At 33.9% G+C, this 16,689-nt stretch overlaps 2 protein-coding genes across 2 annotated transcripts in view; one reads left to right on the top strand and one right to left on the bottom strand.

Moving 5' to 3' along the window:
- The window catches only part of LOC131062562 (copper chaperone for superoxide dismutase, chloroplastic/cytosolic), a 105,633-nt gene extending 89,587 nt beyond the window's left edge, over window positions 1-16,046 (bottom strand). Inside the window, exon 1 of the mRNA XM_057996260.2 lies at window positions 15,669-16,046. Within this exon, the coding sequence (XP_057852243.1) occupies window positions 15,669-15,917 (249 nt within the window). The 5' untranslated portion in view covers window positions 15,918-16,046. The remainder of the gene's footprint in view (window positions 1-15,668) is intronic.
- On the top strand, window positions 1,068-2,608 carry LOC131062571 (uncharacterized). The gene is made up of 3 exons (XM_057996268.2): window positions 1,068-1,383; window positions 1,517-1,589; window positions 1,692-2,608. Exons 1-3 carry the CDS (start codon window positions 1,078-1,080, stop codon window positions 1,829-1,831), a joined length of 519 nt encoding a protein of 172 aa, XP_057852251.1. The 5' UTR covers window positions 1,068-1,077; the 3' UTR covers window positions 1,832-2,608.
- Window positions 16,047-16,689: the final 643 nt, after the last annotated feature.

Below are 16,689 nucleotides of genomic sequence, written 5' to 3'. Positions count from 1 at the left end.
GTTAGATCAGACCCTAATTTTTTTGTACCACGCAATGTTCCAGGTGCACAACCTTCACTTGAAGGTACAGGATGGAATAAAGAGAAGCATGAACAAGCACGGATAGCAGCTTCAAACTTTTGGTTTTACAATAATCTATCTTTCAATGCAGCAAACAATGTGTATTGGGAAAGTTTTGTTAATGCATGTACAGTGGCGGGTAAGGGGTTTAAGGCCCCAACAGGTCATGACTTCAGTGGGCCATTGCTAGAGAAAGCTGTGAAAAATACAGAAGGTGTGGTTGATGATCAGAAAAGGTATTGGAAGAGAAAAGGATGCAGCATTTTATCTGATGGATGGACAGATGGACGGAATAGGACTCTTCTCAACTTCTTGGTGGCTTCAAATGGTGCAATGGTATTCATAAAGTCTGTTGATGCCTCAAATGAAATAAAAAATGTAGAGACTTTGTGTAATCTGTTGGATGGTGTGGTTCGGGAAGTTGGAGTTGAGAATGTTGTCCAAATTATCACGGACAACGCAGCTGCATATGTATCTGCAGGTAGAATGCTTATGCAGAGGCATCCTTCGATTACATGGAGTCCTTGTGCTGCACATTGCTTGGACTTGGTGCTAGAGGACATTGGGAAGATTGGATGGGTGAAGAAGGTGGTTGAAGATGCAAAAAGTGTCACCAAATTCATCTACAACCATACTTGGGTGCTTGCTTTGATGAGAAAATACACAAATGGCAAGGACCTTGTGCAACCTGGAGTGACACGATTTGCTAGCCACTTCATCACTTTGCAGAGCATTCTTAGTGCCATTCCTCATCTTAAGCAGATGTTTGTGTCAGATGCTTGGTTGGGGTCTGCATACTCCAAAAGACCTGAAGCAGAGAAGATTGTGACCATTGTTTTTGATGATGGGTTCAATAAAAGTGGAGAGGAGTTGACTGCGGTAAGTAACAAACACAAAAGTAAAGTTTATACAATCTTGTCTATTTGCTGATTTTATTTTTTAGGGGTTGATTTTGTATTAATTTAAAATTTGTTTTAATTTTTTTAGGTGACAAAACCTTTGGTGAGGGTTCTTCGTATGGTGGATGGAGAGGGCATGCCAATGGGTTTCATTTATGAGGCCATGGATAGGGCCAAAGAGGCCATTTCACATTACTATCGTGGAAATGCAAGAAAATGTGAAATCTTTTGGCACATCATTGATCGTAGGTGGACAAACCAACTCCACCAACCGATACATGCCTTCGCCTACTTTTTGAACCCGAAATTCTACTTCTCTGATTCATTTAGGGCTGATGAGGAGGTCATGGCAGGTGTTATTACATGCATTGATAAGATGACACCTGATCCTGAGTTGAGAGACAAGGTTCTTGATGAGTTGGAGGTGAGATTTGACATTTGCAATTGCTCTATCTTTATTTATGAATTCGGAAATGTTCATTATTGAATTTGAGTTTGACACTTTGACTATCTAGTATCTATTTCTGAATTTGGAAATGTTCATTCCATTGTTCAAGATCTACAAAAGTGCAGAGGGGAGACTCTTCTCATCACAACTAGCAATTGATAGGAGAGGAAAACAACAACCAGGTAAAACATTTAGTAACTTAGTTCAATAGTGCAAGAAAAAATCTACAAACTTGATTGTTACATTTTTTTCTCAATTCTAATATTTCTAAATGTTTTTTGTAGATTTATGGTGGGAGAATTATGGTGCCGGCACGCCTAATCTTCAAAAGATAGCTATCCGTGTTTTGTCTCAGCCATGCAGTGCTTCTGGGTGTGAACGAAATTGGAGTGTCTTTGAAAGCATTCACACAAAGGAGAAATAGATTGTCACAAAAGCGGCTCAATGATCTAGTATTTGTTCGGTACAACCTTCGCCTTCGAGTTAGACAGGTGGAGGGTGTTTCACATGAGGCCATTGACTTGGATGAAATTGATCCATATGGTGATTGGACCATGAATGAACAAAATGATGGTGATGATGTCCTCCTTACCGAAGAAGAAATTGCAGAAATAGAGAGAGGAGCAGCACAAGATGCAGAAGGAGCAAGATTGGATGAAGATGAGGACGAAGATGAGGATGATGATGAGGACTATGACTTTGAAGAAGAATCATCTCACCATTTAGATACCACAACACCCACTGCTACTACTTCTAGCTCAAGGCCTGAAAAATTGAGCTATATTAGGAAAAATACAAAGAGGAAGATGTAGTCTTCTCTTTGGTTTGTTCATTCACATTGCTGTTTTTCACATTTGCAGTTGGACTTGGACATATCATTATATGTAATTTTGTGAACATTTATATACTTATGCTGCCATTATAGTATTATACATTTTAGAGTTGAAACTTGAAACTTGAATATGCTGCCATGAATGATGAAATTTCAAATATTGCGTGTTTGTACTTTGTAGATCATATGACATGTGTAATGTTTCAATTATGGCACTTATGTTCTCTAAATGCATTAATTTCTTTATGTTTTTTTGTAAAACTACGGTTTTTTTTTTTTGCCGAGTCTTTGCCGAGTCTTTCGCGAGTCTTTCACGAGTCCGAGTCCGAGTCCAAAATTTTGGTTTGCCGAGTCCGAGGCGAGTCCGAGATTTTCAACTATGCTTCATATCAATCACTGTAATTGTTCATGTTGCTGCCTTCAATAAAAAGTCAGTTTCTAGTGGATTCCTATTGTTGTGGACATTTTCACTTTTAAATTTGAATCTATTTCTGATTTAGGGTTTATACTCTTGATCTACAAGTACAAATGATGATACTGACCTTATACTTAATTGATTACTGGCCAGGAGGGAATATCAGCCAATCAGGATTTATTTCATATATTTCCAACCACTTGTTTGATTTTTCAGTTCACTGGTTCAGTTATCTTTTGTTCAAATTCATAAAAATACAAAAAAATCAGAAAAGAACAAAAATTATATAGCATCTTATTGGAAAAGAGGTGAAATTCATAGTCATTGAAGCCCATAGGGATTCGTGGGCCAAAATGAAACGATGCAAGAAAAAGTCATTGATCAATGTTATTGCAATGTACCCTAAAAGGGCAATGTTTTTTAGAGTAGTGGATTGTGAATGGGAGATGAAAGATGGTGCATTTATTGCTAGCATTCTCATGACAGCCATTGAGGAAGTGGGGCCTTGAAACATTGTTCAAGTCATAACAAAGAATGCCAATAATTGTAGAACAACTAGTTTATTAGTTGAGGAGCATTATTCACATATATTTTGGACACCTTGTGCTATCCACTTATGCTACAACAAATTGGTGCCAAAATTGATTGGATAGAACAAAAGTATGCCAAGGCTGAAGAGATCCAAATGCTCATCACCAACCACCATATGTAACAAGGCATATTCAGAACATTCTCGAAATAAAAATTGTTAAAGGAGCAATAAGATTTATTATAATATATATGTTTCACTTTAGTAAAAAATTTAATTTTTATTTTTTATTTATTTTTTTTTTTTTTTTTTTTTATTTTGATTTTCAAATAGATTCTTGAGACTCATTTTGCCTCCAGCACAATTATCTTCAGACAATGTGTGAAGGTTTGAGAGACACTCTCTAACATGGTCGTCAACCCTAATTGCAATCTAGCACTACATGGGCAACAAATATTAAGCAAACAATCCTAGATGATATTTGGTGGGATCATGTTGAATATCTCCTCAATTTCATCAAGCCCATATTGAGTATAATTTGTTATACCGACATCAATAGGGCTTGTTTGGGAGAGCCATATGATGGCATAACTGAATGATTGAGAAGATGAAAACCATCATAAATGCAAAAGAGCAAGATCCTAAAGAATCTTCCTTAAAACAACTACACAAAATCATTGAAAAGAGATAGAACAAAATGACCACCCTACTACATCTTGCCTTTTGCATTGGTTCCCAAACATTATAATGTTGAGCTCCTTTCTATGTCAACAAGGATTACCCCATATAGAGATGTTGAAGTTAGCCAAGAGTACAAGGCAGTATGTCATAGACTCCACTAATCCATACATGTGGGAGGCAATAAGGAATGAGTTCATGGATTTTGTACACTGCTATGACTTTAATACCAATGCTCTTTGTGACAAGTATAAAGTTGATGCTCACAATTGGTGGTACTTCCATGGCCAATCATTCACATACCTGCAACCTCTTGTGATCAAATTTTATTGCAAGTTTGATAAAAAAAATCTTTTCTAGAAGTTGAAGTTGGCCAAGAGTGCAAGGCAACACGTCACGGACACTTCATTGATCCTAAAATGTGGGAGACGGTAAGGATTAAGTTCATGGATTTTGTACACTCCAATGACTTTAGTATTGATGCTCTTTGTGACAAGTATAAAGTTGATGCTCACAGTCGGTGATACTTCCATGGCCAATCATTCACATACCTGCAACCTCTTGTGATCAAAATTTGATTGCAAGTTTTAAATTAAAAAAAAAAATTATTTTAAAGTTTCATTTATAATTTATAATTTTATTTTATTTTATTTTATTTTATATCTCTTAAACTCTAATTTTGTCATAATAGATTGCTAGTTCATCTACATCTGAGAAGAATTGAAGAACATACTCCATCCACTAAGTAAAGCGCAATCAACTACACTCAAAAAAGGCATATGACTTAGTGCATGTATATTCAAACTTGCATCTCCTTTCACACAAACAAAGTGGCTGCAAGGAAGAGGAACCAAGAAAATGGGATATCAAGCCAAAGCATAGACTTCGATACTTCCACTTCGCACCTTTCTACCCTTGATGTTGAAGAGGAGCCAGCTAGCAAGCATGAGTGTCAATGCCAATGCTAGTGCTAATGGCACTATTTGTGGTTCTTCTAATATACCAATACCTACATCATCTAATATGGATGTTGGTAATGATATTTTTGAAGACCAATATAATGATGCTTGATCAACAATCGTTGATTGTTGACATTTGAAGTTATAATTTTTAATTTTAATATATCATGACATTTGACTTTAACAAATTGACATTGTAATATTTTTATTTTTATGGTGATTTTGTTTATTATACAATATATGACTACTACAAATATGTATATATTTCTTCTTTTTATATGTTTTTGTATGCACAAACCCAAACCCTAAAAAAAATTTGACCAAAACCCTAAACCCAAACTGAACCTATACTAGGTCCAGTAATATAGGTTTTCGTTACAAGATAAGTCTCTACAAGTGTTTCCACTTCCAAGTGAGAACTTTTAAGAAGTCAAAAAAACATTAAAAATGACGTAACATGAAGTGCAACTAAATTAAAATAAATAGAAATAAAATAATGAAATAGAAAAAGGCAATCTAAACATAAGCGAGTTTTAGTTAAATGGTCTAAGGAAACCCGGAACAAGATATACAGAAAGTGACTCAAAACAAAGAACATAAAAATGATTCTTTGATTATTCTCAATGCTATGTATTATTAGGTACAGTTACACAAATATTTGCAATCATGACACGATAAATGAGAATTTGAATCAAGACAATCGAACAAAGCTTGGGAAATTTATTTTCTATAAGCATTCATAAAAACAATCTTCTAAACAAGTAGACACAATTTTGATAGGTCCTAATAGCCATTTTCAACAATGGGATAATAAAATTCAATTTATCTTCTCTCACAATCTTGCATGTTCCAAGCCTTTTTTCCCAATCTTTCCAAAAAATTTCAATACCCAAAGCTTGGCAATTCTATTTCATTTCCATACAATATTAGATTCTTTTTCATAAGTATGGACAAAAAAATGTTGTTACACTAGCTCATTCAACAGGCCATTCATTTGGCTTTATCCTTGAGTTTTGACCATTGTCATTGTTAGAAATGAAGGTGAACAGCTGTAAAAAGTAAATCTGATTTCAATTATGAATTAGATTTTATCTAGTATATAACCAAATGGACACTGCAATAAAATAGATCAGCAACTCAAAAAAATACAAACGGAAATTTCAAAAGCATAACACCGTGTTTATGTGGAGAGAATCTTTTGGGAAAAAACATCATCAAACAGGCCACTCATTTGGCTTTATCCTTGAGTTTTGACCATTGTCAATGTTAGAAATGAAGGTGAACAACTGTAAAAAGGAAATCTGATTTCAATTATAAATTAGATTTTATCTAGTATATAACCAAATGGACACTGCAATAAAATAGATCAGCAACTTGACAAAATACAAACGGAAGATTCAAATGCATAACACCGTGTATGTGGAGAAACTCTTTTGGGAAAAAACTTCATCAAGAAGAGAAAACTACATCTGTATTATCTTCAAAATAGAGATTACATAAAATCCTCCCTTTCTCCTCTTCAATCTTCAACCCTTCAGCACCTGCAAAACAGATTTTTTTCACTCTTAACAATCACACATACATACTACCACCTTAAGGCTTGTTTATATAGCATTTTCACCTCCCAAATACGGCATTCAAGTTGGTTATAAAATCTCATTGCCTCCCATGGATAAATCCAAGCATTTGATGCATAGGTTAAAGTAGATTGCAACCTCACCTACTTGATTTAGACACTTGTTTGTTAATAATTTCTAAATAGATTGGTGGTTATTGTTTATAATCACAAGTAGTTTTATCCATAGATGGAATACTTGCAGTCCATAGATGGAATACTTGCAGACTACTCGGCGAGTTTTTTTGCCGGGCAAGTATTTACACCATTGATTCGCAGAAGAAACTTGACGAGTTTTTGCCGAGTTTCAAGTCAGTATCATTCTCTTCATCAGAATATATACATGAAATATAACATTTAAGTCTTATACTTTAAGTTATATTTCATGTATATATTGGCAAGATGTTTGAGAGTGGTTTCAAATCTGTAAAAGTTATAATGCAAATTCTAGGTTTTAGAAGATCTATATTTTCAGACTTAGTCAAGTTTCAGTAATCAATAGGCTCCTATCAGCATTCTCTAGCTCTTTCTATCTCACTCACTTTATCTGCCCCGAATTCTAGACCTATCTATCTCCCTATCACTCTTCCTCTATCCCCTCTCTCTACCACTCTCTCCTCTCTCCCACAAGATCGGACTCCTAGGACTAGACCCTTTAGTTCTATCTCTCACCTAGTTTTCACTAGAGCTAGGAAGAGGAAGATGTAAAATGTTTTGATGTAGTATTTACTTTTAGTTTTACAAAAACAATTTGCTATTTCAATTTGTTTCAGTCTGTCAACCATCAACATTCCACAAGAGGATGCCATTTTGTACCCAATTTGCATTTAAATCAATCAAATATATCTACACTCGGCTTGTTTCTTTTGTGTACTCATTTATTGATTCATTGGATGCATCTCCTCACTGAATTTTGCAAAAAAAATGCATTTCTAATTAAATTTAAGCAAATTTTTAAGTTGTTGAGTTTTGCTGAGTTTTTTTTCAGGCCTTGGCGAGTTTTTGTTTTCCAAAAAATGAAAAACAACATCATAAAAACCCTCTTAGAAAGTTGAACACCCATAGCAACCTTATCCTCCAAGCTTCCCTTTCGATAAATGGAAAATTGTCGGTAAAAATTACTTACTGAACCTCAGTCAAAAATTTAGTTACCATACCAATAAAACTTAATTATTGATGGTAAAACCCTAATGCTAAAAAAAATTTACTAGTGATGGTAAATCCCTCATCCCTTTTGAATGATTTACAAACAATATTAGGAGTAATTAAATGCATATGATTTACAAGGTTGATGGCACCTTGATCTTAACATTCTCCCACTTGACATCATACATTGTAAATGCATCCATAAGAATACATAAGACAACTAAGTACTAGGGACAAGACCCATGGCCTCCCCGCACTATGTAAACTTTTTTGTGCTCACAAGTTTAGTAAGTGAATCTACAACATTCTCTTGATTATCAGTCTTCTTCAACTCTATCTTTCCATTAACAATCATTTCACGAACAAAATGGTATTGTACATTTACATGCTTACTTTGTGCATGATATTTAGGTTCTTGGCCAAACAAGTTGCACTCTGGTTATGACAACCAATCTGAATAGTCCTGCAAGCAAAACCAATGCGTGCACACAATCTTTGTAACCAAACTGCAATTGTAGGCTGCCTCTTACTCATCCAACTCACTGCTCCTCCAAACAAAGTAAACACACACCCACTAGTCGACCTTTGACTATCCAATTCACTTGCCCAATTTGCATCAACAAAACCTTGTATTTGCACTGCCTTAACCATACTATTAGTACTAGTATAAAGCAAACAATAATCAAAAGTACCACACAAATATCAAATATCTTAACACCCTTTCACATAATTCCAATGTTCTCTACAAGGGTTAGACATAAATCCGCTCATAACTCCTACTGCTTGGGCAATATGTGGCCTAGTTCAAACGATTGCATACATTAAACTTCCTATTGCACTAGCATATGGCACATTATACATATCCTCAAAATCATCTTCAATCTTAGGACACATATCTAATAAAATCTTTGTGCCAACTGATAAAGGAACTCTAACTAGTTTACAACCCTGCTACTAAATCTGTTCCAAATAGTATTAACATACTTACTCTGCGATAAGCAAAGTTTTTTGTTTACCCGATCTCTTTTGATTTCGATTCCCAATATGTACTTTGTGGTCCTCTAATCTTTCACATCAAATGCACCTAAAAGTTGAGATTTCAATTCACTAATCATACCCTTGGTATTACTAAAAAATACATATACACATACACAGCAACAATTAGATTATGATCATCAATACATCTAATGTAAACACAATGATCATCTTCACTTCTTACAAATCCGAATTTCAAAACAAATGAATCAAAATTTTGATATCACATCCGAGGTGATTGTTTTAAACCATAAAGAGATCATTTTTACCTGCAAACCAAGTGTTCTTTCCCTTTTACCTCAAAACCTTTAAGTTGTTGCATATATATTTCCTCTTCCAAGTGTCCATGCAAATAAAGCAATTTTAACATCCATATGCTCAATTTCAAGATCATGATCATAAGTAGTAGCTATGGAAAATTGATATTTAATCAATGATAATTTAGCAACAAGAGAGAATATTTCACTAAAATCGACTCCCTCTCTCTAGGAGTAGCCCTTAGCTACTAGTCTAGCCTTGTACCTTTATAATGAACCCTCTACTCCAAACTCCTTCTTAAAGATCCATTTACAACCAATGCTTTCCTTCCTTTGGGCAAATGTGCAAGTTCCCCAGTGTTACAAGAATCTAAAGCCATCATCCCCTCTTGCATAGCTTGTATCCAAGACTAACTGTCATTTGCAATAATAACTTCCCTATTGGATCTATGTTCATCATCGGTACTTAATAAAGCATATATACGAGTGAGCTATACCTGCCAACCGGTTTTCATTGTCTTGTGGATCTTCCAAGAATATTTGGATACGGTTCTTCTTGTTCTTGAGTATCCTCAACTTCTTCTTGGTTATCTTCCCTAACCTCTTCAATTTTTCCAAAAACTTCATCTAAACCCTCTTCTTCTTCTTCTTCTTTATCGTTCCCAAATCCATCTCTTTGTTTTTCCTAAGGTGCATTTTCCTACTTAGTCTCGAAGTGCCCTATTCTTTCTTTTTCTTTTTCTTTTCTTTTAGCTACTCAAGATCAAAAATAGCTCTAATCTCTAGAATAGATAATATTCTTGATTAGAGGATTCCAAAATTTATAAACTTTAATATTCTCACCATATCTAGTGAAAATACACCTTTTAATCATTGGATCCAACTTAGGCCACTTTTCTTTAGGCACATGAACATAAGCCTCACAACCAAAAACCCTTAAATGTGAAACAAAAGGTTTCTTACCTATCCACACTTCATAAGGTGTTGAATCAAAATCTTTACAAGGGGATCTATCTAACACGTAACAAGTAGTACTCACAGCTTCCACCCAAAAACATGTATCCGAGTGTGAACCACTTGACATACTTCTAGCTCTTTTCATAATTGTTCAATTCATCCTTTTTACCGCCCCATTTTGTTGATATGTGTATAGAGTAGTCTTTTGTCTAACAATTCCTACATGCTCACAAATGTCATCAAATTTCTTATAGCAGTATTCCCCTCCATTATTAGATCTCATAACCTTTATCTTACAATTTAATTGCTTTTCAACCAAGGCCTTGAATTCTTTAAACTTTGTGAAAACTTCATATTTATGTCACATAAAATAAATACAAGTAAATATTGAAATATCTTAGTGAAGAATACAAAATATCTAGATTTTCCAATAGATTCAATATCCACATGACTAAATACATCTGAATGAATAATTTCTAATTCAATCTTAGCTTTATTACTGCTTGAAGGAAAAGATATTCTATCATAATAAGAAAAACCATCCAGCAACTTCTTTCTTAAAATAATCTTTAAAACCAAACTCACTTATGTGGCGCAATCTACGATGCCACAACATATATGCATTTTTAGTTTTCTTCGTTACATTGGTAGAAATTAAAATAGTAGTGGCATCTAGCCTAAACAAAGTTCCCATCCTTGTCCCTCTCGTTATCACCAAACTCCCTCTCACCAATCTGCAACCATGCTTATCAAATGTTACGTGCATTTCTATATCATTTGACTTGGAAACTAAAATTAAATTTCTAGCTAATTCAGGAATATGTAAACACCAAGGAGAGTTTTTAATCTCTCATTACTGAAACACAATCGTACCTTTCCTCATCTCATAATGGGATATGAACTATTGTCCACAAGGTATACATTTCCTCCACCATATTCTTCATATGTGGAAAGGCACTCCCTATGAGGAGTCATATGATAAGAGCATCCTAAATCAATCAAATTGATGTTCATTAGATGCAATATTGCATGAAGAAAGCAAAGCTTCATCACATGAACCAAAGGACTTCTCTATGGTAGAATCCCACTATTTCTTTTTGCTTTTGCATTCCAACTTTGCATGTCCTATTTTTCCACAATCCCAACACTTCACTTTATTCTTTTTACCCGGAGTCTTAGATTTGCCTTGGACTTGTCCGTAGGCTCCTTCTAATTTCCTTTAGATCCACCTCTTTCTTTGGACCTTCCCTCACTATGAAGAGTATTTTATGAGCTATCCATAACCTTCTTTCTCATTTCCTAAGACAACAATTTGCAACATGAGCATCCATCTTTGGATCTTTGAGATTAGCATTAATAGAAAGGATAAAATTCTCCCATGACTCAAGCAAAGAACCAAGTAGCATGATCCACTCATCTTCTTCATCTATCTTAACATCAACAGAAGCTAACTAACTCAAAATCAAATTGAATGTATTCAAATGCTCTACAATAGAATCATCCTCCTTTATTTTTAGAAAATATTATTTTCTTTTCAAAAACAACTTATTTACCATACTCTTTCTTGGCTTGGTGGATCTCACTCAATCATTTTCATAGATCATATGCAGTTTTCTCCTCGTAAACATTGAATAGGACAGAGCCTACAAGACAAAAACAAATGATTCCCCGTGCTTTCTTATCCATCTTATCTCACTCATCTTGATCTATCTTGTCTGATTTCTTTTCTGTTATTGCTGCCAACCACTGAACCCTTTCTTCAAGGAGATCCTCCATTTTCAGCTTCCATAGCTCATAATCACTTCCATTAAATTTCTCAATGTCCATGCAAAAATAGGATGTAGCCATGGATTCTACACAAAAATCTGCAAAATAAGATCAACCAAAATTCCCACTACATCTCAAAAAACCTTCCCACTTCCACCCAAGAAGCAATATTGGCTGGGCTCTGATACCAAATGTTAGAATGAAGGTGAAAAACTATAAAATGGAAAATCTTATTTCAACCATAAATTAGATTTTATCTAGTGTATAACCAAATGGAGAATGCAATAAAATAGATCAGCAACTCAAAGAAATTCAAGTAGAAGATTTAAACACATAACACTATGTTTACATGGAGAAACCCTTTCAAGAGAAAACTTCACAAAGAAGGGAGACTTAGATTTGTATTATCTTCAAAATAGAAATTACACACAATCCTCTCTTTCTCCTCTTCAATCTTAAACCTTCAGCACCTGCAAAACAGAGTTTTTGCACTCTTAACGATTACACACATATACTACCACCTTAAGGCTTGTTTATATAGCATTTTCACCTCCCAAATGGGGCATCCAAGTGGGTTATCAAATTCCTACGCCTCCCACGGATAAATCCAAGCATTCAATATATAAGGTAAAGTAGGTTGCAACCAATTTACTCACCTACTTGATTTGGACACTTGGTTGTTGGTAATTTTCAAATAACTTGGTGGTTATTGTTTAACCACAGTAGTTTTATCCATAATAATAGCTACCCAAAAATGAAAAACAACTTCATAACAACCCTCTTAGGAAGTTGAAGGCCCATAACAACCTTATCCTCCAAGAATCCCTCCCAATAAATAGTAAATCACTATTGGTAAGAACTAGTTACCGACCCTCAATAAAAAATTTAGTTACCATACCAGTAAAACTTAATTATCAATGATAAAACTCTAATGGTGAAAAATATTTACTGCTGATGGTGAACCCTCATCCCTTATGAATGATTTACAAACAGCATTAGGAGTAATTAAATACATAGGATTTACGAGGTTGATGACACCTTAATCCTAATAGTCAAAGGAACTCATAAAACATTAATATTTATGAAAATTATTTCAACGAAGCACAAATATTTTTAAAGTTCAACAAACTTCAATATGATAATCCAAGTACATTCATTTGACTGTTGGCACTTGTCAAAAGAACTCATACGATATGCACACTTGCAGAAATTATTTTAGGGATGTACCAATAAACTTCTCATAGGTATCCAAGTTTATATAAGATTTTATAGGTATATGCCCAATGCAACAAGATTAAGTGGTAACTTTGTAAGTAATATGGACTTTTGTAGATATCCTAGAGGTATTCCCCAAGAGAAAAGTTAAGTCTTCAAAATAAGAAACATTCAAAAATACCCCATCCACTTTGGATGCAAGGTGCCTCATATCTATAGAGATGAGGTCTCTCAAATGAATTTGACAAAAGAAATACTCCTAGACTGTGGCACATCTAAGCCAATGATATCACAAAAGAACTTACCAATAAATAAAACAGTTAAAGCAAATTGTTTGGCAAATTTTTTTTCGGTATACTACTTCATGTTTAACTTAGTTGGTGAGACAGTAAGTCACCCACACAAACTGCTCAGGTTTAAATCCCAACAAGAAAGTTTATTTCTGGTAATTCAAACAAATTAAACAAATATTAACTACTAAAATTTTCCTTATTCTTAAAATTATCATTTCATTTAGAGCATCATTTATAGCATGAACGGAAATCTAAACAAAAGACTTTACCCAAGAGAAAATTTATTTTTGGAAATAGGGGGCCATATGTTAGCCACTTCAATTCTCTATACCGTCCAGAATTTTTTAATTCGATTCTTAAATAGTCTATGGTTTAAGTTAGAAGTTACAACTCATTTATATAAAATAGATGGTCAAAAGTTTGGATCCCCCGGCTGTCGTGTGCCTAAACATGACATATCGTTAAGAGTGTGTAGATTATTTTCCCCTTACACTGTGTCTATGCATTAATTTAATGGGAATAGAGCTTGGCATGCACCTAGACACAACACAATACAGTTTTATTTATTAGCATATTTTGCTCTTATGGCATAATCCTCACGTCAGTTTAATAGGTACTGTATACACATAAAAATTGGCTATGAGCAATTAAATAAATATTTTATATTTATTTAATAATTATTCTTCTATTAAATAGTTAATTTGAAAAAATTTAATTTATTTAATTCATTTTCGTATCTTTCTATTAATTAATATTTTATTAATTCATTCATTTATTCTATTCTTCTAGTTAATTAAATATCTAATATTTAATTATCTCCTCCAAACAATTAAATATCTAATATTTAATGGTTATTCTCCTATCCTATAGTCTCAAATATTAAATAATTCTCAAAATTATTTAATCCCTTTTCCAACTCACCCTCCATCTCCACTTCATTTTCCCTTTGCCAACTCATCAAACATATGGCTAAGGAAATTAATATTTCTTAAATATTAATTCATCATTTATCTTCAACCTCCAAACTTAATGAATATTGTGTACGTACACATATTTCATAACCATTTCTTATATTCTCTCCAACACCCCCTACATCTTAGGAAGGACTTGAGTCCACTTGTCCTCTCATGCCTAAATTTCCTCCAACCATCCCTAGATCCCTCAGTTAGCAACCCAGTCAAGATGAGATGAGTGACACTTGTCTTCTCCTTCCCCCTTTCTCTCAACCTTCACCTTTGCTCACAACCATTCAAATTTGTAGATCTAATCTGAACCATATCATCTAATCCTGTCAAGGTCTATAAAATCAAGAGCTTCAGTTGAGAGAGAGTTAGTCTTAAAATTAATCATAAGCATCCGTGAGTTATTGAAGCAAATAGCAAATAGCAATAGCAATTATCATATAACATAATCATTTTAGCATAATCATGTAGTATTTGCATATCATAGTATCAGTTAACTACAAGTTATCAATCCATTCTTCATATGTCATCTTGGAAGCCACCAGTGCATTGTCAGAGAGCACACCATCTACATTGGTTGAGTTTGGATTTCCTGTAGCATTTCCATTTGTATTTTGTAAAACTAACTTATTGCAGGTAACATTTTGAGGATGAAATTCAAGTCGACACAGGTACAATACTATTTATATTGAAATTACATAAAAATTATGTCATAGGGTAATTAAGGTTTTCTACATCTTCATTTCCAGCCCGATTTACACATGTAAATCCATATCAAGTATGCAGCCACGCAAAATTTAAATTTAGAAACTATTTATAAGTGTCATGGTAGGCAGTTCTTTTCAATCCAAAAAAATTCAAGAACTATATGTGTCATTATTGCCTCTTCTACTGCCTATATTTCTACAGCACTGGGGGTTCCAAGAAATTCATTTTTTAAAAACTGTAAAGTTTTGAATTTGTATCTGAAAATGCAGAACAGTTATCTTTGAGGAGCAATTTAAGCTACCAATTACATATAGTGAGGAGTTAAAGTTTTGTACTGTCTGAAAAGAGATTTTATCCTTATTTTTGTCAAATGGCATCATGGGATTCGAATTTTCATTTTCTACAAGTAAATGAGTAACAGGTTCTGTCATACAAAGCGGCGCAGCACAAAAATATTGTCCTACAGACCCTATATCTGTATTTAGCTCCTATTTTTTCCCAACACCTGCTGAAGCCCTCCACATACAACCACATTCGCTTTCAGCGAAAGTTCCATGTGGAAATCCATATATGGAGTCTACAGTTCAAAAAATCTTTGAAGAATAGAAATTATTTCACAACTATCAAATAGTAAGGAAAGGAATTCTCTTCTACCTCAAAATATAAAAATAATAAGTGTATTGGAGGGGATTTTGAACAAAAAAAACATTGAATTTATTACAAGTACCGGTATATTTCCACGAAAAATACCCTCTTGGCAAAAAAAATCCAAAAATTTTGGCATTTAACCAATCTGATTTTCAAAACATGTGTGAAAAGGAGCGAATTTTGGACAAACATCAAAACTAAATTCAAAATATCACAGTAACTCGAAAGAGCTTTGGAAAAATTACCTGAGGATTTTCCATAGATGTTTCTAAATGAACTGCTTGTGCTCTTGGCGTTGCTGCGCTGAAGTATAACGCGGTCTGCAATGCTCCGCAGGACCCCAAGAAATTAGGTCTCTTGAAATGCTTGCTAGCGGACAAGGTTAGCTGACACCTCTGTGAAGAATTAGAAGAAGAGGATGAGGTTGAGAATGAGACTGCTGCTGCTGCGGCTGCTGCAGGTAAAGAGAGACTCAATACCTTCAGAATAGCCATATCTGCACCGTTGAAAGATATAGAAGGGGTCCATATTATATTCGCTATTATAGGCAAAGAACTCTTGTTTTTCTTGATAATGGGGTTTCTGTTCAAAGCTGGCGTCAGAAGGTACTCGAGAAAGATTGAAAATGTTGAGATCCGATTAGTAAACAGAATATTAATGATTTTATAAGGAAATAAAAACAATGGTCATGTAGTGGGAGTACCTCTCTCAATAGTTATTAAGAAATAATAAAATATATTTGTTGAAATGAGTTTGTTTGTTTTGTTTTGTTTTTTATTTACGAGTTTATAATTTTGAGGTTAGTTTTGAGGTTAGTGTTTGTTATTAAATTTTAAAATAACAGTTAGAAAAGGTCAATTGAAAGTTTAAATGGTTTTGAGAACTTTGTATTATATATTATATTGTTAAAAATGAGTTGTTTTTTTTGTCTATATGAGTCTTTAATTTTGATGTTTGTGTTTGTTATCAAATTTAAAAATAACAATTAAAAAAGGTCAATTGAAAGTTTGAATGGTTTTGAAAGAGGTTTTAGAAGCTCATGGATGCAAATGGATCTTCTTCTTTATAATTTTGTCAACCTCTACTAATAATTTTAAAAATCCTTTTTAAGAACAATGATTTTTCAAATTCTTTGAATGTTGTTCATGTTGTCAATAGAGTTGTCTTAAGCAAAGTGTTTGTCATATTGAAAGTTGTGTGATTCTTGTTGATTTGTGAAGAAGTTATGAAAACCCTATCAAGACTTGAGATGGTTTTGAAAACCAA

The sequence above is a fragment of the Cryptomeria japonica genome, chromosome 5, assembly GCF_030272615.1.
Source record: "Cryptomeria japonica chromosome 5, Sugi_1.0, whole genome shotgun sequence".
In the NCBI taxonomy this organism is placed as follows: Eukaryota; Viridiplantae; Streptophyta; class Pinopsida; order Cupressales; family Cupressaceae; genus Cryptomeria; species Cryptomeria japonica.
The sequence above is the reverse complement of the archived record's forward strand: the minus strand, read 5'-3'. Positions and strand labels throughout refer to the sequence as shown.

What these genes read in the sequence shown, in the direction of transcription:
- LOC131062571 (XM_057996268.2), top strand. Translation starts at nt 1,078, where the DNA reads ATGGTGGATGGAGAGGGCATGCCAATGGGTTTCATTTATGAGGCCATG. An exon ending in AGGTTCTTGATGAGTTGGAG is followed by an intron (nt 1,384 to 1,516) that starts GTGAGATTTGAC and finishes CCATTGTTCAAG; the next exon opens with ATCTACAAAAGTGCAGAGGG. An exon ending in GAGAGGAAAACAACAACCAG is followed by an intron (nt 1,590 to 1,691) that starts GTAAAACATTTA and finishes TGTTTTTTGTAG; the next exon opens with ATTTATGGTGGGAGAATTAT.